General features: G+C 41.1%; 1 protein-coding gene across 1 annotated transcript in view; it reads right to left on the reverse strand.

The window, feature by feature from the left end:
• Nucleotides 1-8,701: 8,701 nt before the first annotated feature.
• The window catches only part of stk16 (serine/threonine kinase 16), a 36,559-nt gene continuing 23,302 nt past the window's right edge, over nt 8,702-21,958 (reverse strand). The window contains exon 8 of the mRNA XM_084337555.1: nt 8,702-12,858. Within this exon, the coding sequence (XP_084193681.1) occupies nt 12,720-12,858 (139 nt within the window). The 3' untranslated portion in view covers nt 8,702-12,719. The remainder of the gene's footprint in view (nt 12,859-21,958) is intronic.

Consider the following 21,958-nt stretch of genomic DNA (forward strand, 5'->3'; position numbering starts at 1 on the left):
GAGGGCGGTATAAGACCGTCTGCCAGCTCAGACACACTCAGAACAGTATGCACAAGGTGCCCCGCTGAATTATGAATGGCAATTCTCCACTTGCACAATCTGAATGTAGCCATTTCCGGCTGACTTCCGGTTGCCAATGGCACTTCCTGTCCCATCCAAATACATTGGTTTTAGCTACTTTTCTCCCCTTATTTAAACAACTTTGTCGTCACAGAGAGGCAATGAAACGTTTGTATTATTATAGTATAGAATGTATTTAATAAGCAAACGTTTGTCAGCAGGGTTTTTGGGCTGTATTTCATGTAAAAACGTTTACTGTTAGTTTCCTTGCTCAGCCAGCATTAGCTAACCGAAGCTAGTGGTTAAACAGGCCGGATTAGCTTTGAGCTAACTATCTTTCCCGACCCATGTATTCATTCCATTCTAAACATAACGTTAGTTTACAAAACATGACCCGTCTATATAACGTTGAGGAACAAATTATATAGACGGGTAATGTTTTGAACAACTAACGTTACGTTTAGAATGGAATGCATCGGCAAAGATCCGTTAGCTCAAAGCTATTCCGGCCAGTTTATCAACTTCCTGTCATTTAGAAATATGATTTTATAGTGAAAATCATTACCAAAACATCCGGAAAAACCTAACGGGAGCATTATAGACGGTCATACAAATGTACAAATGCTATAAGGTGGCAAGAAATGCACTATAAACAATACTTTATGCATCGGCAAAGATCCTTAGCTCAAAGCTATTAAGGCTAATGCTGGCTAACAAGAGGCTAGCGCAAGAAACGACGCCGCAAAGTATTGTTTATAGTGCATTTCTTGCCACCTTATAGCATTTGTACATTTGTATGACCGTCTATAATGCTCCCGTTAGGTTTTTCCGGACGTTTTGGTAATGATTTTCACTATAAAATCATATTTCTAAATGACAGGAAGTTGATAAACTGGCCGGAATAGCTTTGAGCTAACTATCTTTCCCGACCCATGTATTCATTCCATTCTAAACATAACGTTAGTTTACAAAACATGACCCGTCTATATAACGTTGAGGAACAAATTATATAGACGGGTAATGTTTTGAACAACTAACGTTACGTTTAGAATGGAATGAATACATGGGTCGGGAAAGATAGTTAGCTCAAAGCTATTCCGGCCAGTTTATCAACTTCCTGTCATTTAGAAATATGATTTTATAGTGAAAATCATTACCAAAACGTCCGGAAAACCCTAACGGGAGCATTATAGACGGTCATACAAATGTACAAATGCTATAAGGTAGCAAGAAATGCACTATAAACAATACTTTGCGGCGTCGTTTCTTGCGCTAGCCTCTTGTTAGCCAGCATTAGCCTTAATAGCTTTGAGCTAAGGATCTTTGCCGATGCATAAAGTATTGTTTATAGTGCATTTCTTGCCACCTTATAGCATTTGTACATTTGTATGACCGTCTATAATGCTCCCGTTAGGTTTTTCCGGACGTTTTGGTAATGATTTTCACTATAAAATCATATTTCTAAATGACAGGAAGTTGATAAACTGGCCGGAATAGCTTTGAGCTAACGGATCTTTGCCGATGCATTCCATTCTAAACGTAACGTTAGTTGTTCAAAACATTACCCGTCTATATAATTTGTTCCTCAACGTTATATAGACGGGTCATGTTTTGTAAACTAACGTTATGTTTAGAATGGAATGAATACATGGGTCGGGAAAGATAGTTAGCTCAAAGCTAATCCGGCCTGTTTAACCACTAGCTTCGGTTAGCTAATGCTGGCTGAGCAAGGAAACTAACAGTAAACGTTTTTACATGAAATACAGCCCAAAAACCCTGCTGACAAACGTTTGCTTATTAAATACATTCTACACTATAATAATACAAACGTTTCATTGCCTCTCTGTGATGACAAAGTTGTTTAAATAAGGGGAGAAAAGTAGCTAAAACCAATGTATTTGGATGGGACAGGAAGTGCCATTGGCAACCGGAAGTCAGCCGGAAATGGCTACATTCAGATTGTGCAAGTGGAGAATAGCGATTAAAAGAAATACCGCGAGAAAAGCGTAGATCTACGTTTCCGGCACTCAACGGTTGAGCGACAGAAATGTAGCGCTACGTTAACGGCACCCAACGTGTTAATATATGCTAATAATATTAAACTTGTGTGTGTGCCAGTACCTATACCAAAGCTGTGCTTATGATTTTGTCCTGGTTGCCCGTTTACGCCACTTTCCTGCCTCTTCAGCACATTTCTGCAGCTAGGTGGGAGAGTTGTGATGCCTTTAAAAGAATCCATAACACCCAACCTGTACTGACCTTAGACTGCAAATAAAAACTATCGACCGTCCCTCACCTCCTCCCCATGTCCACCTTTAAAAGACTTATTGTTGAGCTCCACTTTCATCTAATCACTTGGCAAAACAGCACAGGGTCTAAATAAAGAAGGAATAAATAAAAAAAAAAGTCTCTGGACCAACGTGTTGCTCTCACCTTTGCAGATGAAATTACCCGAAAAGCTGTTACAAATCAATATAATCAATGCAATCAGCTAACTGACACAGGCAATCTCCTGCCAGTAAGTAAAATACCCCCGGCGGAGATCTTTCAATCTCTCGTGCCATAATTGCCCCCGAGGGCGACGTTAGTGTGTAGCATTTTGTACACTTAATTAAATTAGCGAGCTCTGAGGACAGGATGGGTTGCCGAGCTTACAGAACGGAGAGGTCTGGCCCTGTGCCAGTAATTAAGGCAATACCTTTCCTGATTACGCCAATACCCCTTAATGAACTCATTATGCATTTTAACCCAAACACTTCCCAGAATTAATGAGCACAGAGAAAGCAGCCCTTGGAAACAACTCCCTGATCATAAGCACAAGCCATAACTCATCCACTCAATGGGGTGGACGTAACGTCCATATTTCTCTCTCTCCTATCACAGCCAAGGCTAATTTGGACTTGAGTGAAGGCAGAACTTCTGGGCCCCATGTGCATCAAACTTCTAAGAATAAGAGTCAGTGCTCCGCATCGCTGGTATGAGCGTGATATGACCATGTGAACTTTAGGCCCACTTTGCCTCCAAAAGGAAACCTTTGTGTTATTAATGCTCGATGCACTTCAGATGCCATAATGCCACTTGAAACCAGTAACAACAGGGACAACGATGGGACTTTTCGTTTTATCCCTGACAAGGCAAATACAAATGTTGATCTGTCAATGTTATGTTTGTTGTTGTCAATAAATAAATCCTAATTGTGATATTTGTTGAGTCATTAAGCGTCCTGTGACCAGTTACATTCATAGTATAGGCCTAAATATTTAGCAAGATCATGGTTGTAAAACTGTTGCTATTCTACCCCCTCTATCTCTCACACACACACACAAATGATTTAAAGAGACCTGGGAACAGTGCAGGGTGGGAGCAGCTCAGCACTGACCCATAATGCTTGGCTAATTAAATAATTCACTAATTGATTCATTGCCAAATCAATAAAGCTTACAGATGGTTTATGGTGTGATAGCTGCAGTGAGTGAGTGAGAGTGTGTGTGTGTGACACACACAAAGGGGTGTGTGTGGGGTATACAACGAAAAACACCCATCCAAATTGCCATTGCATCCCTTTAACTGAATGACAAAGAATAAGCACATGGAACTGGGTGCTAAAATGAAGCGGATCATTGCACCGACCTTGTACTTGCACAGCATGACATCATTCAGCCTCTCACAAGGACATGGTGAATCTAAAGGTGGGGGGGGTGTGCGTCTGTTGCACGTGTTGAACCCATAAACACAGCCTCCACACCCTAAACCCAGTCCCATGGGAGTCTGGGATATAGGGAGCCTAGGAGTCTGGGATATAGGGAGCCTAGGTCTGGGATATAGGGAGCCTAGGAGTCTGGGATATAGGGAGCCTAGGAGTCTGGGATATAGGGAGCCTAGGTCTGGGATATAGGGAGCCTAGGTCTGGGATATAGGGAGCCTAGGTCTGGGATATAGGGAGCCTAGGAGTCTGGGATATAGGGAGCCTAGGTCTGGGATATAGGGAGCCTAGGAGTCTGGGATATAGGGAGCCTAGGAGTCTGGGATATAGGGAGCCTAGGAGTCTGGGATATAGGGAGCCTATGGTCTAAGAGTCTGGGATATATGGAGCCTAGGTCTAGGAGTCTGGATATAGGGAGCCTAGGTCTAGGAGTCTGGGATATAGGGAGCCTAGGTCTAGGAGTCTGGGATATAGGGAGCCTAGGTCTAGGAGTCTGGATATAGGGAGCCTAGGTCTAGGAGTCTGGATATATGGAGTCTAGGTCTAGGAGTCTGGGATATAGGGAGCCTAGGTCTAGGAGAGCAAGATAGCATAAGTATATTGTATAGTATTGTACATAATACCCAGTGCCTCATCCGTAGCTAACACTGCAGGACCTTAGCATGTCTTTACCATGCTTTTTGTAAACTTTATGTACATTATACCTGTTATGTCTTATTCTTATTACTTGTATTGTTGCACAATCGCTGCGGGCATGACCACCCGCATTTCACTGTATGCTTGTGTGCCGTGACAAATACAACTCTCGACTTGACTTGAGTCTGGGATATAGGGAGCCTAGGTCTAGGAGTCTTGGATATAGGGAGCCTTGCAAGAGCTAGTTAAGTTACAGACATTAGTAGTTATGCACAAGGCCAAAAGTAAAGCATTACCAGCCAATCTACAAAACAGGTTTGTCCTCATATCACAGAATGGAGAGCATAGAAGGGAAGGTCATTTTAAACATCAGCGTGCACGGACAACCCTAAAACAGATGTGTATATCAGTGGTGGGAGTCAAACTCTGGAATTCTCTTTATAATGAGTTGAAGTACTGTAAAAATATTTTCCAACAAAAAAATACTTTTAAAGACAGAACAATGAGAACATATGAACAGCAGGTATACATTTTTCTGTATCTGATTTTATTTATTTTTAGTTTTTTTCTCTTTTCCATGCATCTGAGGCTCGTGACGCAGGTTGTTTTTTTGGGTATCTAGCAATATTATTATTACTACCGTTATTTATTGTTATTCATGGTCATATTATCATTATTATAATAATTATTATTATATGGTATGAAGCTGTAAGGTGCACTTGAGCTGACCATTATGTAAAAATAAATATGAAGTTTGGAAGGGGGCAGGAAACATACGATTTCTTCATCATGCTCCTTTTCGGCCATGGGTGTATCATGTAAAAAAAAAGATGTTAGTGATGTGCAAAGATGAACTGTACCCCCATGTATGAAAAAAAAAAAAAAAGGAGGTCTAGAATATAGGGAGCCTAGGTCTGGGATATAGGGAGCCTATAGCTAGGAGTCTGGGATATAGGGAGCCTATAGTCTGGGATATAGGGAGCCTAGGTCTAGAAGTCTGGGATATATGGAGCCTAGGTCTATGAGTCTGGTATATAGGGAGCCTAGGAGTCTGGGATATAGGGAGCCTAGGTCTGTGAGTCTGGGATATATGGAGCCTAGGCCTATGAGTCTGGTATATAGGGAGCCTAGGAGTCTGGGATATAGGGAGCCTAAGTCTAGGAGGCTGGATATAGGGAGCCTAGGTCTATGTCTGGGATATAGGGAGCCTAGGTCTAGGAGTCTGGGATATAGGGAGCCTAGGTCTATGTCTGGGATATAAGGAGCCTAGGTCTGTGTCTGGGATATAGGGAGCCTAGGTCTGTGTCTGGGATATAGGGAACTATAGGTCTAGGAGGCTGGGATATAGGGAGCCTAGGTCTAGGAGGCTGGGGTATAGGGAGCCTAGGTCTAGGAGGCTGGGATATAGGGAGCCTAGGTCTATGTCTAGGATATAGGGAGCCTAGGTCTAGGAGTCTGGATATAGGGAGCCTAGGTCTAGGAGTCTGGGGTATAGGGAGCCTAGGTCTAGGAGGCTGGGATATAGGGAGCCTAGGTCTAGGAGGCTGGGATATAGGGAGCCTAGGTCTGTGTCTGGGATATAGGGAGCCTAGGTCTAGGAGTCTGGGATATAGGGAGCCTAGGTCTAGGAGTCTGGATATAGGGAGCCTAGGTCTAGGAGTCTGGGGTATAGGGAGCCTAGGTCTGTGTCTGGGATATAGGGAGCCTAGGTCTAGGAGTCTGGGATATAGGGAGCCTAGGTCTATGTCTGGGATATAGGGAGCCTAGGTCTAGGAGTCTGGGATATAGGGAGCCTAGGTCTATGTCTGGGATATAGGGAGCCTAGGTCTAGGAGTCTGGGATATAGGGAGCCTAGGTCTATGTCTGGGATATAGGGAGCCTAGGTCTGTGTCTGGGATATAGGGAGCCTAGGTCTAGGAGTCTGGGATATAGGGAGCCTAGGTCTGTGTCTGGGATATAGGGAGCCTAGGTCTGTGTCTGGGATATAGGGAGCCTAGGTCTAGGAGTCTGGGATATAGGGAGCCTAGGTCTAAGAGTCTGGGATATAGGGAGCTATAGGTCTAGGAGTCTGGGATATAGGGAGCTATAGGTCTAGGCGGCTGGGATATAGGGAGCTATAGGTCTAGGCGGCTGGGATATAGGGAGCTATAGGTCTAGGAGTCTGGGATATAGGGAGCTATAGGTCTAGGCGGCTGGGATATAGGGAGCTATAGGTCTAGGAGTCTGGGATATAGGGAGCTATAGGTCTAGGAGTCTGGGATATAGGGAGCTATAGGTCTAGGAGTCTGGGATATAGGGAGCTATAGGTCTAGGAGTCTGGGATCTAGGGAGCTATAGGTCTAGGCGGCTGGGATATAGGGAGCTATAGGTCTAGGCGGCTGGGATATAGGGAGCTATAGGTCTAGGCGGCTGGGATATAGGGAGCTATAGGTCTAGGCGGCTGGGATATAGGGAGCTATAGGTCTAGGAGTCTGGGATATAGGGAGCTATAGGTCTAGGCGGCTGGGATATAGGGAGCTATAGGTGTAGGCGGCTGGGATATAGGGAGCTATAGGTCTAGGCGGCTGGGATATAGGGAGCTATAGGTCTAGGCGGCTGGGATATAGGGAGCTATAGGTCTAGGCGGCTGGGATATAGGGAGCTATAGGTCTAGGCGGCTGGGATATAGGGAGCTATAGGTCTAGGCGGCTGGGATATAGGGAGCTATAGGTCTAGGAGTCTGGGATATAGGGAGCTATAGGTCTAGGCGGCTGGGATATAGGGAGCCTAGGAAATTGACGCTACAGTCTGGGATAATGTTTAATACATTTTTCTTACGTTTGTGTGTTTGAAAGCATGCAGATTGTATAATCGTGGTGCATGCATGTGTGTTTCATGATTGGTCAAGCGTGTGAGCCTATGTGGTTAGATTTCCCTTTGAGATTGATTAGGACGAGGAGTGAGGTACGACGTCACGTTGATCCGAGTGACCCTAGAGGTTGTAAATCCAGTCAGCTAAACAGTTTGACAATTGTCGCACACAAATACACAAACTTAGTAAATGGCCATCTATGCAGAACATCTGTTCCGTCTGTAGAAGCCTGGTCGTGCTCGTCAGCCACCAAAACACTTATTATCAGGGAAGGAATTATTACCACGCCATACTTTTCCCCACTCATTTTTTATACGTGTAAATGGAATTTACCAACACAAACTGGTGCTTTTCAGCTTAGAAAAGTCACCCGGAATAAAAAATCGTTCATAATCATAACTCCAGTTCATAAAACAGTTCAATACCCCTTAAATGATATAGAAAATTCACATAATTTTTTACATTATACAGCTCAATTTCAATTTGTGAATATGAGCAAGTATCTCCTTAAGCTGAATACCAGAGACAAGAACCTAGTGATGATGTCATGAAAAGACTAACCCTGGAGCTGCTCCATAGTGGAACATATCCCTGGACACTACAGTACCCATTATTCTGCTATGCTAATGGCGATACTAAATATTTCAATTAAATGGTGATTTTTACTGGGATACGAGTTCATTTTCTGATTAGGAGCTGTAAGACCTACATTTAAATAAAACGTATTTGGATGAAATAGCTCTTATTATTACAAGTATTCCACAAGTTCACACAATTGGCCACTAATTGATTTGGACTAACTCCAAAAACTCACTTGATGACATCACAAATTCAAGTGTCACTTCCATCTCAGGGAGACAGTTGTCCGTTTATGTTTATAGATATCGACATAACTGTCCAAGATCACTGGAACACAATGGAGATTGTTTTAGGGTAGATTTTCCTTTTTAAAGTTTGCATTTCAGAGCAAATTATTTATTTGCAAATACCTCTAACTTGTAAAGTATTATGCACGTCTACACAATTACAATTTCACCAATATTATTATTTCACAATCAAGTATTACATTTTTAGTACTTGCTTACTACTTGCTACTTACTTTAGTACCACAGTACTTTTCTACATTATAAAGATTTTGGGCCACCATGCAGCCAACTATATTGTTGAATGTGTTAATCTTATCAAATGGCATTTTCAGGTGATTATTAAATAATCATAATTTCACATCATCAAATAGCACATCATCAAATAGCAAATAGTATCTGATGACTTCACTAATACCGTTAATCATTGTAAAAAACACGTTATCATAATTTGACACGTCAATATTTACCATCAAGAATACAGTAAGACATGCACACACCGAATCCACAACCATTCCAACAATGAACAAATAATGCATAATAAAGAACACGGATATTACATTTATTTTTATTTACTATATGGTCCCAACATAAACGTATTATCAATTCACACAAAGAAAATAGTTCATCTTATCCTAATGCCCAAACAAAGCTGTTTTTATTTTATTTTATTTTATTAAAAATATATTTTTTAAAGTACCATTTAGGTCTTCTTTCAACCTAGATCCTTTACTAGGTGAAACCTGAGAGAACAAAAATGTCATGTATTTCTTTACAGTCAATATAGCAACAAATAATAGGCAATCCAAAATTAAATACAAGCATTGTACAAAAGCAGTAGGAATGGCAAATACTTGTTTCATACTGGCTTAAAAAGAAATTGTGGAAAAGTGCAGTAAAAAAGGTGAAAGTAGCTTAAGATATGACAATGATATCAATTCTAACCTGATAAAAGCTCTTCTAAAAGTTGATCCAGGTCAGGAGACCTGTACCTCAGAGAGAAAGAAACAGAGAGACATTACATAAAATATTGACATGTTGAAGGTTTAGTTGTCTATGTGCACCAACTGCACCCATTTCTATTCTTACATTGCCCTATTTTTGTGAATAAAACTTTTCATATAAATTCCGCTGTTTTAAAATGTTCTCCACTCACACATCATCAGCTATTCACGTAGGACATGACAGTGACACGTGGAAAGAACGCCACAAAAACAATGTATGGGACTGCTGTGGTGGAGCGCCTCTCTGTGTTCAGATGCAGCATTGCGGGTGAGGGGCACTTATCAAGAGTACAGGCATAAGGTGTAGTTGGAGGTGGATAAAAGGAGGACAGATTCTGGCATGCACCAGGATGGTTAGATTCATGGGTGTAGAGTGTAACAAGGACAAAACCGCACGAGACCCACGATGCTGATAGCGTCCCCGGCGAATCGCCCCTGCCAGAACGACCGTGACGTGAGTGAGTGGATGAGTGAGTGAGTGAGTGATTCCAATTTGCAATGCATAGCCTGTGGCAGCAGTCCTGCGCACCATGGGGAAAAAACAAGAAATCCAGGTTGGGAATGGTCCCCCATCACCTGTATTCACATGCCGCCATATTGTTTGGCTGAAGCCATGAGGTGGTAGGTTGAGGAAGGAAGCACTGTGTTACTTCAATGTTAAAAGATCCCATGTAATGAAACATGTTTTTCCCCCTCCATTTTCCCCCTTTTCGCTGCACCTAGTTCTCGCCTATTTATCGTTTAAAGAAATCCATTGTTTTCTCCTAGAAGAAGTACATAATTCGTGCACTTGAGGGAGAACACAAAAACAGATTGTCCAATACAATTTGATTTTGAGCCCCCCCCCCTCTATAAAAACTGCAAATGACCTCCCGACACCAAAAGGTCTGTTGCTTTGGGATATACGTCACATGGCAGAAGCTTGCGAAGCTCTGAATGCCGTTTACCAAGGATAATTAAAACGATATAACTTTAAAAAAATCTAAATAATCAAAACAACAGGCAGAACACAACTAATTGAATTACAAACTCATGATTATTTAACTCCAGATATTCCTTACCTCCCTAGTTTTCATGCAATGAAATGCCTACATGAATGGTGATTTGCACAGACGAGTAATTTGTTCACTTACATGCATTTCAACAATCTATGAAAATAACGGTGCCAAAAACTAAATAAAAATCTATGTGTGGTTGTTAGGGGTGGGGGGAAATCGTGATTCTATCTCTACTGATTCTAAATCGATTCAAATTCCAAAAATGTATTAACCCTTTGGTTGCCGAAAACGAAGATCTACGTTTCTGTGGCCCAGCGCTTGAGTGCCGGAAACGGAGATCTACGTTTCTGTTTCGGTATTTCTTTTATTCGCTATTGCCATTCATAATTCATCGGGGCAGCCTGTGCATGCTGTACTGAATGTGTCTGAGATCGCAGACGGTCAATACTGCCGCCTACCGCCTTGCGGCCGCTATTGCACTCAATTTGAAACGATGTCGTTTGTTTTCTGGGCCGAGCTGAGCCGTGCGGGCGGGGCCAAAATTCTCCGGCAAGACAAGCGCTTACAACGATGCATCAACTAGGCTGCCCCTCGTTCAAATGCAATGCCGGATAATGTGGGACGGACTACCGCGACCAGTACTTGGAATGGCGATCAGATAATTGGATTATTTTTTTTGCATTACATCAGAGACAAGGTAAGGACTATATATTACCAATCTTGTGTTGATCCGATATTTTGATCCCGCGATTGAAGCCCGTCTGTGTGGAATGTGTGTGTGTGCCGTGTCCTGTTGGTCATCATCACGGCACGGATGGGCGCCCCGCTCTAAACCACATTTCATGCTTGCATGAGGAAGGATAATACCGATAATCTAGTGTTGATTTCAGGATGATTCGATAATCAGGCAAAAAATGACAACGTGATAACTGGATTTCACTAAAGGGCTGTTTTCGCGTCTTTTCCTGGGATTACTCAGAATCACCCTAACTATACTCCTATTCACGACGGTATAAAACGGAAATGTACGGATGAAAAAATTATCCGTTTTTTGCATGTTGACTGGAAGAAACTCACTGACAATCGACAACGTAGCTGAATAGGTATACTATTTAATATAGTTTTTAGCACTGCAAACACGCTATTCTCTCCATTGAATAGAACGCTGGCACTGAAGGCCCACCCACAGTGCCCCCTGCTGCTTGGCAATCAAAGTGTTAAAAGAGAAAAACAAGGGAAATCTATCTTTGTTATTGCAGAAGACTGCCAGTAACATGTTTCGATTCAAATTATTGCATTTATGTTTCATATTGAGTGGACTAAACGGGTAAATAAATCTTACTCAAGGTTTACATTTGATTCAGCGTGATTTTTTTCTTTGAGATCTATTAAAGAAGTCAGTCAGATGGGAAAGGTCATTCAAAACAGCAATCTGGAATCAAATAAATCTTTTATAGAATCACGAGATTTCTCGAATTGTGAACCCAGAGTGCTGTTGTTCCGAGAATTATTTATTCATTTAAATTATTTTGATTTAATGATATTTCTTTGCTCAAATCTTGCCTCATGAGCTAGAAAAATCACAAGTCACATTGGCTTGATGTTAGCAATAAAAAAACGGTGTCATCGTCGAAAATCACTGCACTGTTATTGTTACATGGTAATCCAATTATTGTAGGCTAGGAACAGAAACTATAGTTTCATTGATGCAACTCACAGTCAGCAACCCCCGAAACAGCAGACTGATGCTGAGCCTTATTCCAAGCCATCAAATGAGAACAGAGACCAGGCAGATTTTGCAGTGTAAACAACTCGCAAGGTTTTTCTTGGCTTTGCTCAAATTGCCATTTGTGTTCACTGTGATTGAACACATGTGACTCACTGTAGCTCTCAGGGAGCCCTTCCTGCATCTTCTCACCCTCACTTCCTGCGTCTTCTCACACTCACTTCCTGCGTCTTCTCACCCCAGCATAGTTTTGGAACAAAGATGAATAAAGTGAATTCCATCCTCCGGCTACATCGCCTTTTTAGTATGGAATGTGATCTGGTGTGCATGATAGTTAGGGTAACTTTCTTCCATTGGAAAGTTTGGCAAAGCTGTTTTGGTCTTCCTCTTCACAGCTAAACCGATGATCACGTTTCTGAGCTAACAAAAAGTTACACGATGCCGTCTACTTTTATGTCAACTAAAACAACGCTTTCACTTCCCTACTTCCCTAATGGTGAATGAAACGTCAAAACGTCATCCACTCTACAAGTGACAACGTCTCCCAACACCACTTGGCCCTCATCTAGTCAGCAGCATCATTGTGTCGGAATGGATGTTGCAGACCTTGGTCAAACTGTATTTTAAGTCCATTTGGATATTCTGAGCATTTGGTTGAGCCTTCCTGGAATTATAGAGAATTCTTAGTGCCATGCAAACTCAATCAATTTGATTTTTTTTGCCAAGCTTTCCAAGCTGGATGAGTCTATGCCCAAACCGTTACATTATACTTAAATAATTAAAAATACATATTTTCAAGCAAAAATTAAGACATATTCCATTTAGGGGTGCACAGTTCTCATTCTAGGTCATTTTGACCCCATGCCTAATGAGTTGGATCAGACCATGTTGGTTTGTGTGTTGGGACTGCGGCTCTGGAGGTCCTGGACCTGATCGAGGACCCAGTTGATGTCAGGTCTCTCCTGGGGGTTGGAGACCATTATGGAACTAAGCAGCATCTGCAGACCTTCAGAGTAACTGGACACAAAACAGACAGAAAAAGCATACTGGTGACAAGTAGTAATAGAGACACGTTAAAAACATAAATCAATTTGGTAGTGAAGGATAATAAAAAATAAACGATAATAAAAGAATACCTAAAATAAAATGATCATCAACATGGACTTGACAAATGACGATAGGCTTGAGGCAATGTTTTGAGAGGAAGGTGGGGATTTAAAGTAAACCTCTACTGCTGTGCGGGCGGCTGATTGGCGCAGTGGGCAAGGCGCTCGCCACTAACGCAGGAGACGCTGGGTTCGAGCCCATTTCTCGGCGTTGCTACCGGCTGGCCGGTCGTTCATACTAACACAATTGGCAAGTGTTAGAGCGTGGGAAAGCCGGTGGGTGGGGATTGGACGTTGTGGACAGTGACTCCTACAGGTCGGTTTGGTGACGCCGGTGCGGCGGAAACAGGAAGTAGCGAGGGCAGCGTGAGCCTCCCACGCGTTACTCCTCGCCACTGAGAGTTCGAGCTGCTGCGGTGAAAAGATGCGACAGGCTGCCTCCTCGTGTACCGGAGGGGACGCGTGATGCAAGGCTTCTGTCCTTACTACAGCCGACCAGTTCAAGACAGGGGAGGGAAGAATTGGATAATACGAAATTGGGATGGGAGAAAAATAGAAAATGGGGAGAAAAAGTGGATAAAAAAAAAAAAAAAAAAAAAAAACTCTACTGCTGTAGTTGCTCTCACCCATCGGAGTGGAGACAAGCACAGGAAGAAAGACAGTGGGAGAGAGTTGAGCTGCACAGTGACTGATATTGTGCGAGTGTGTTTGGATACCGCCGGTAAATAAAATGAATGGTAATAAGAGAAAGAAGACATGTGTGGCTGCTGCCTGGTGGAGATTCTAGTTTTAACACTGTGTCAGCATCAGGAGAGACCTGGCATAACTCTTTCTGAACTAAGACAAGCAGAGGACCTGGCATAACTCTTTCTGAACTAAGACAAGCAGTGGACCTGGCATAACTCTTTCTGAACTAAGACAAGCAGTGGACCTGGCATAACTCTTTCTGAACTAAGACAAGCAGAGGACCTGGCATAACTCTTTCTGAACTAAGACAAGCAGTGGACCTGGCATAACTCTTTCTGAACTAAGACAAGCAGAGGACCTGGCATAACTCTTTCTGAACTAAGACAAGCAGTGGACCTGGCATAACTATTTCTGAACTAGGTCAAAAATATCGAAAAATCGATACATATTGATTCTGAATATTTAAACGGTTTCAATACTCATTTCCCGAAACATAGATATTTAATTATTCATAATTTTATATATTTTTTTTAGGGATGCACCGAATGGGAAATTCTTGGCCGAAACCGATACCGAAAATAGAAAACAGTTGGCCGAAAACCGAAAGCCCGAAAATGATTCATAGAATAGATTTTTTTTACCAATGTTGTGGAACATTATGATTATGGAAAAATATATGATTATGGCAACACTAAACTTAAATAATCACTATTATGGGTCCATAAAACATTTATTCAGCACTGAATGCATACAGTACATTAATTCCATCTTTTCTCTGGCTGCCGCAGCGGACATCTGTGCTCTACTGAGCGCACCTTTCTAGTCCCCAGATGAACGTGCTCTCTTGACTTTGGCACAGTAGACGTGCGACAGACAGCGTCAATGTGAGAAACACAATCCCCCCCCCCTCTCGCTCTGAATAATATGCATATTAGATCACTCAGTGATTAACCGCGACGGGCATATAGTAAATAAGAATATAAAAGCATGTTAAAGACGCATTTATTGGACGCGTTGCGCGCAGTTTACATAGAAACAGCGCGACTCCCGACAGCGCGACATCATCACAACAACACGCGTTAGGTTACAGGTTGTTTCTTTTTTCGGTGATATATTTTCGGTGAAAAAACTCTTTCGGCCGAAAGCCGAAAGGCCATTTTTTGACATTTTCGGCCGAAAACTTTCGGTGGCCGAAATTTCGGTGCATCTCTAATTTTTTTGTATAAGGAAGTTGCATTGTTCATTTCAATACCTGTAATAGTACAGTAGTCCACACACACACATGTGCATTCAGTTAAGTCGGAATATGACTAATACAAACAGTTCAGTTTGTCAGGTACATGCAACACAGATTACAGTGTTTACATCTGTCTGCTTGAGAAAATACCATGTTCTGCAATAAAAATGATTGGAGTGAGATGAACAGTTATTTTTAAATGTGTGATCTAAAGATAAACAAAGGGTTTTAAAAGTGTTATATTTATCTTCTCTTATAGTACCAGAGAGAAGCTGAGGAGAATCAACCAGCAACAAAAGCAACATTTATTTAAAAAAATTAAATAAATAATTTTTTTTCCCTTTTTTAAACATTTTAAGATTGAACCTTTTTGCCCTGTGGTATTGAAAATGGTATAGAATATCGATACTTTTCAAGGTATCGTATCGAAGTTTGAAATTGAAAAAGACAAGCAGTGGACCTGGCATAACTCTTTCTGAACTAAGACAAGCAGTGGACCTGGCATAACTCTTTCTGAACTAAGAGAAGATGAGGACCTGGCATAACTCTTTCTGAACTAAGACAAGCAGTGGACCTGGCATAACTCTTTCTGAACTAAGACAATGAGAGGACCAATTTCCTGATTGGTTGTCCCTGTGCAGCCATCAATATGTAGTGGTGGAGTGATGATTTCTGATTGGTGGTCGCCAGTCAACTTTTTATAGTGGATTGCAGCTTGAGAAGACTACAGTTTTTCACTGATTTCCCCATATCAAGTCAAATAATCATGAGAGTGCGGCGCCCGGGGACAGTACCTTGGTCAGGGGCAATGGCAGGAGTATTACAGTATATATCTAGCATGCATCTCTTTTGGTGTGGGAGGAAACCGGAGTAACCCACGCAAACACAGAGAGAACATGCCAGCTCCACACAGAAAGGCCACCTGCTGGGGTTTGAACCCAGGACCTTCTTGTTGTGAGGCAACAGTGGTAACCACTGCACCACCATGGGGGTTCCCATGTTTTTGTTGTCAAAGATACATTATGTCACTGTTTGGATAACCTCTGACAGTTAACAATACATGCTCATTATTTACCCTATTATGCCGAATATAAAAGTGTTTCCCCCTATAAGCAAGCCTCTCACTCACTCACTCACTCACTCACTCACTCACTCACTCACTCACTCACTCACTCACTCACTCACTCACTCACTCACTCACTCACTCACTCACTCACTCACTCACTCACTCACTCAGACAGCAACCAGCTCAAACAAAGTGGCTCAAAAGTTAGGCAAGTTAACAAACAACAGAGGAGGAGTAACAATCAAAATGTTAAGATCATGGCGATCAACGAAGCAGTCATCAAACAACTGTTGAGCCGCCAAGAAATATGATGTTACAGAGTGTAACGTAAAAATACAAACAGTCAAAGAAAAGCTTGCTGTGGAATGCATAGCGTACTGTATGAGTAGAATCCAGCTCCTCACATCAGCACCACTGAGCACTCGTGGTATGGCAGTTTCAGGCACATACACACCATTGCGCATTACTTGGGAGTAGGGATGGGTACCGAATTCGGTACTTTTGAGGTACCGAACCGAAACACGTCGGTACTATAGAGTATCGATTCAAAACTTTTTTTTTTTTTTTTTACCTTTTTTCTTTTCATGTCAACGTTCACACGCACAATATATGCTTACCTAGGATGTTACTTGATTCAACAACAAAGCAGTTGGAGCAATGGCAAGCCGAAAACGGTTGAAATTGTAGTTATTTGAAGTTAGGATTTTTTTTTCACGACTGAGGTAGGTAAATACATTTTTTTTTAGACTAAAGTACCGAAAAAAGGTACCGTTGGGTACCGGTATCGATTCACAGGTACCGGTACCTTATCGGTTCAAATGTGAAAGGTACCCATCCCTACTTGGGAGTAGTGTCAAAAATATCGAAAAATCGATACATATCGATTCTGAATATTTAAAACGGTTTCGATACTCATTTCCCGCAATATCGATACTTTCTGCAGTATCGATACCAGCTGGCTTGCTCGCAGTGTTCTACCGCAAGTTGTTGACAGACAGACACACGCTGCTGCAGAGCACGCTTGCCCCTCCTCCTCCTCCCCCTCAGAGACCAACAGACACCCGCTGCTGCAGCACGCTTTCCCCTCCTCCTCCTCAGAGTCCAACAGACACCCGCTGCTGCAGCACGCTTGCCCCTCCTCCTCCTCCCCCTCAGAGTCCAACAGACACCCGCTGCTGCAGCACGCTTGCCCCTCCTCCTCCCCCTCACAGACCCGTCTTCAGTGTCTTCTTGTCAACACTGGGTCTCATTCCCGAACGAAGTTACGACAAAATATTTCGTTCTAGCCAGATTTCGGCCCATTTAAGACATATTAGGGCTGGGAGTGGGAGTCCCCAAACTTTCCTGAGATCTTATTTGATCGTGGCTGAGAGCAGATTTAAGAGTGCTGAGGAGCACACTTAAATATGCTCTCAGCCCACGATCAAATCTCATGATTGATTGACTAATTTAAAATGTTATTATAACTTGACAGACTGTGTTCTCATAGTGATTCCTTCACGTCAACGCTACAGGCCTCCTTGGAATTAATTACTTAATCATAATTAAAATAAATATGACAATATTTGTACGATAAGAAATTACGCATTTGATGTCGGAAAAATAAATAATATGGATTCATCTGATCACAGGGCAGCTGCTTAACCATATCTGAACCAGCTATTTTGGACAAATGTATAATTACTCAGATATTCAAACACAATTATGCAATTATTGTGAAATGATTGAAAATAATAATAATTTAATGCCTTCTGTGGAATTTGTATTTCTTATTTGTTACACATCTGTTTTAATGATTAATTATATACATTTGAAAGAATGCAGGTCAACATGCAATGTATCCCATTGATTGGTATACAATGGGACAGACCTTTGTTTGATTGATTGATTGAAAACTTTATTAACAGATTGCAGAATGGGTACAGTACAGTACAGCTCAATTACATAAGGGGATGCAGACCAGAGAAAGAATTTCGTCTTGTTTACATCAGGGTCCCCCATTTTCAATCCATCATAACATATATGACACACACGACACAGATAGACAGTACTGCTACATCTATACATTTATGACATACCAGATTTGCAAATACAGTACTGTTTGTGATACAAAAAGAGTCCAGAAAAGAGAGTACATTTGACGTAGAAACTGTTGGAGGAGGTTGGGTAGGGATGGGTGGGGGATAGACTTACACTGTACCAGCAAAACTGTACATTGGAATATTGACAAAACCATACTTGGTCATTTACTGTACATTGGAGGGGGTTGATATAGCTATAAACCTGCATTCCTTCGAATATATCATTAATCAATTAAACTTATATTGAAATACACTATATAGCCTATACACCAACACTGAAATGACAGTGGATAAATAAATAAGAACTAAAGCTAATCGGTGGAAATAGACTGCATTAATATTCCATAACAAGTCTTGTGTGCGCCTACGAATGAACAGTAGCCTATAGGCTTAATTATGGAATAATAAGCCATACTGCGTTCATTCATTACGCCCGCCGTAGGCTATATATATTATATGTCATTCATTCATTCATATACAGTACTGCGCGCGCGTGTGTGTGTGCGCTGCGGCAGGTGTGTACCGCGAGCTGTATATGATGCCAATACATTAATCTAATCTAGTTTTGATGGGCGCAAGCGTGATTACGAAACCTAGCCGCATTTCTCTGAGACGCTCTCTGATTGGCACTGACTGACGCTAGGTTTCGTAATCACGCGGCTCGCAAGACTCGCAAAGCACTTCCGCCATTCCATTTCACACAGCTGCGTCACCAGTTGCCTTATTGCAAATGAGCTGAACGGGAACGCGCTTTCGAGTTTAAGACAGAATGCCATTCTCCAAGCAGATATCAGATCATATAATTTGTGCGACCTTTTCAGCCACTTAAGACATATTACCAGCACGTTCAGGACTCAGAGTGTACTTGTCATAGATTATGTCTCAGTGGTTCCAAGATAAGTCTTCCGGAAAATATCTTTGAAACATTTTCGGGAATGAGACCCAAAGAGTTTAGCTCCGAAGATGGCAAGTGCAGAGCCTCTGCAACTTGTGCTTGTGGATAAAGAAAACAGCAGAAGTGCTGTTTGGAAGTACTTCGGGTTTGAAGTAAATGACGAAGGAAAAGCTAAAGATGCCACGATGCCCATTTGCAAGCGTTGTTACAGAGCAGTGCCAACGAAAGGTGCAAACACCACAAGTTTAGCAAAACACCTGAAGGACCGCGGATCTCCATAAAGAAATGAAAGAGGTTCGTGACCGCTGCTCTTTCAACGTCACTGTGACTGAAGCATTAAACATTAAACCATTAACTTTAGTTTAATACATGAGACGTTGTCTACTGATGGCTCATAATATCAACAGCTGATTCGTTGTTAGTAACGTTACAGCTATTAGCTAACGTTAGCTAATCGTTCCTCCGTTAGTTTATGCTAGCTAGCTGGCCACCTTATAATTCACAATATAATTACTTCATGGAAACGGAGTAACGTTAACGTTATGTCGAGTTCATACTACACTAGTACACGTATGACCTCAACATAACGTTAACGTTACCCCGTTTCCACGAAGTGTTTAATTAGCAGCAATCTTGTTGAAAATGTAATGTTAATAAATGCTATATAGCCCTGTTATCTTTAAATAAAAATCAAAACTGTTACTAACTGTAATACAAACAGTTCAGTTTGTCAGGTACACGCAACACAGATTACAGTGTTTACATCTGTCTGCTTGAGAAAATACCATGTTCTGCATCTGCAATAAAAATGATTGAAGTGAGATGAACAGTTATTTTTAAATGTGTGATCTAAAGATAAACAAAGGGTTTTAAAAGTGTTATATTTATCTTCTCTTATAGTACCAGAGAGAAGCTGAGGAGAATAAACCAGCAACAAAAGCAAAATTTGTAAATAATAATAATAATTTTTTTTATAAGTTTTGCATTTTCGTGGTATCAAAAATGGTATAGAATATCGATACTTTTCAAGGTATCGTATCGAAGTCGAAATTCCAGTATCGTGACAACACTACTTGGGAGTAGTGCACAGTGCACCCTACAGGACCAGCAATCAATTGGATGTTGGAATAGAGTGGTGAAATTAAACGTGCATGGAAAGGATGAAAACAATGCGTTTCATTACCATTATTTTCAAAAACAATTATTTTCTTTATAAAAGATATTTGGTTTTCAAAAAGGTATTTGTCCAAAAATGAGGGGTCATCTTATATTCGGACCAATGCTGTACTTATCCTACCAGTGACATCATGTATCCATGCCAACAAAAACACACTCCACTGTGAAATATCTTTGCCAAAAGAGGAAGTAAACTAACCTGTGCTACTTATTCTCATATTACTTTCCCTTAAAATGGGCACTTCACCAAAAAACAGTGGTGATTTATATTGCAATCTCACAATACATCCAAAAACTGTTTTGCACACATTAATTTAGTTAGACAGTTATGGAGTCTAAATTTGTTTGAATATGGCTACCAATGATGTCATCGGGGACATTGAATCCTTGTCTTGCGTTATTTACAGCACCATGAAATTATGTAGATGGAAAAATAGCAATACCTTGTCTTATAGGGACTACTATCTAATTATTTCATTGAGCTGTAATTAACACAAGACAAGGATTCAATGTCCCCCATGACATCACTGGTGGCCATATTCAAACTCATGTACTCTCAATAACGGTCAAACTAAATTAATATGTGCAAAACTGTGCCCCTTTAACATGTTGAATAAATAATACTATGTTAATTGTCCCCCTTATACTTTTTAGCCAACTTTATAAATAAAAGGTTAAATAATCCAACTACAAAGCTTCTGTGCAGTCATGTGTATTCACTGTGTCCATGGAAACTATGGCCCAGGTTACACAAGGGGAAAACAGGAACGTTGTATTTTCGAATGGTTTAGTTTGCATGTTAAATGGCAACAGTGTTTTAGCTGGCATTTTCGTTTTCCTAGCGGCAACGCAAAAGGGGGTTTTCGTTCTCAAAGTCCCTTGGAACGGTGCCATGTAACCTCGCACAAGCTGGAGCCGTTGCAGTTCACGTCCAACGTCCATGCGCACTAGACACTGGCGTCCGCGTGCCCTCACCAACGTCCGGTGAGAACCGGAAGAGAACAGGATCCAGCCATATTTTCCCCGCACTGGATTAGTCAACATGAACGACCAAGTAGCTCAGGTGTTCGCGGCCTTCATTCATTTTAACTTCTTTAATTCACATTTTCTTTAGTTTGCAATAATTCAACTGCAAGCCAATGTTCCGAGACATATTGCCTTTTATTTGTAATTGTTAGGCTATTTTATAGGGCTAAAACGGTGTATTCAAATAGCCTAACAAATAACAGGTAATATGTCTCAGAATATAACATTGCTCAAGACGTAAAAGATGCTGTAAAAGATAGCCACTTATACTTATTCTGAGGTGATAATTCATCTGGATAACCAAGGCACGGATTTTGTCGAGGCAGGTAGCGTTATGTCGGGAACATTTATATCTATAGACTAGGGATGCTCGATATTGGCTTTTTTACCGATACAGATATACCGATATTGTCCAACTCTTAATTTCCGATACCGATATCAACCGATATCAACCGATACCCAAAAATGGAATAATTTCAGGTAATTAACATTAAATATCTCTTGTTGTGGAATTAACACAACATTATGCATACTTTTGACAATAAATAAAATCAGAATTTGTTCTTACTTGCTTGCCTGGGTAAATAAAGGTTATAGAAATGTAAAAAAAATATAATAATTTTTTTTTTTTAAACAGATACCGATATTTTCCGATATCACATTTTAATGCCGATATTGGCCGATAATATCGGTAGGCCGATAATATCGGACATCCCTACTATAGACTGGTGTATTTTTCCTCCACAAAAAATGGAGCCTCTAATAAATATTATTACTATCATTTTCGCTTGTTTATTTGTAAACATTAAAAAAATATTTGTTTAATTTTTATTTGTAAACATT

This window comes from Notolepis coatsorum, assembly GCF_963971535.1.
Source record: "Notolepis coatsorum genome assembly, chromosome: 20".
In the NCBI taxonomy this organism is placed as follows: domain Eukaryota; kingdom Metazoa; phylum Chordata; class Actinopteri; order Aulopiformes; family Paralepididae; genus Notolepis; species Notolepis coatsorum.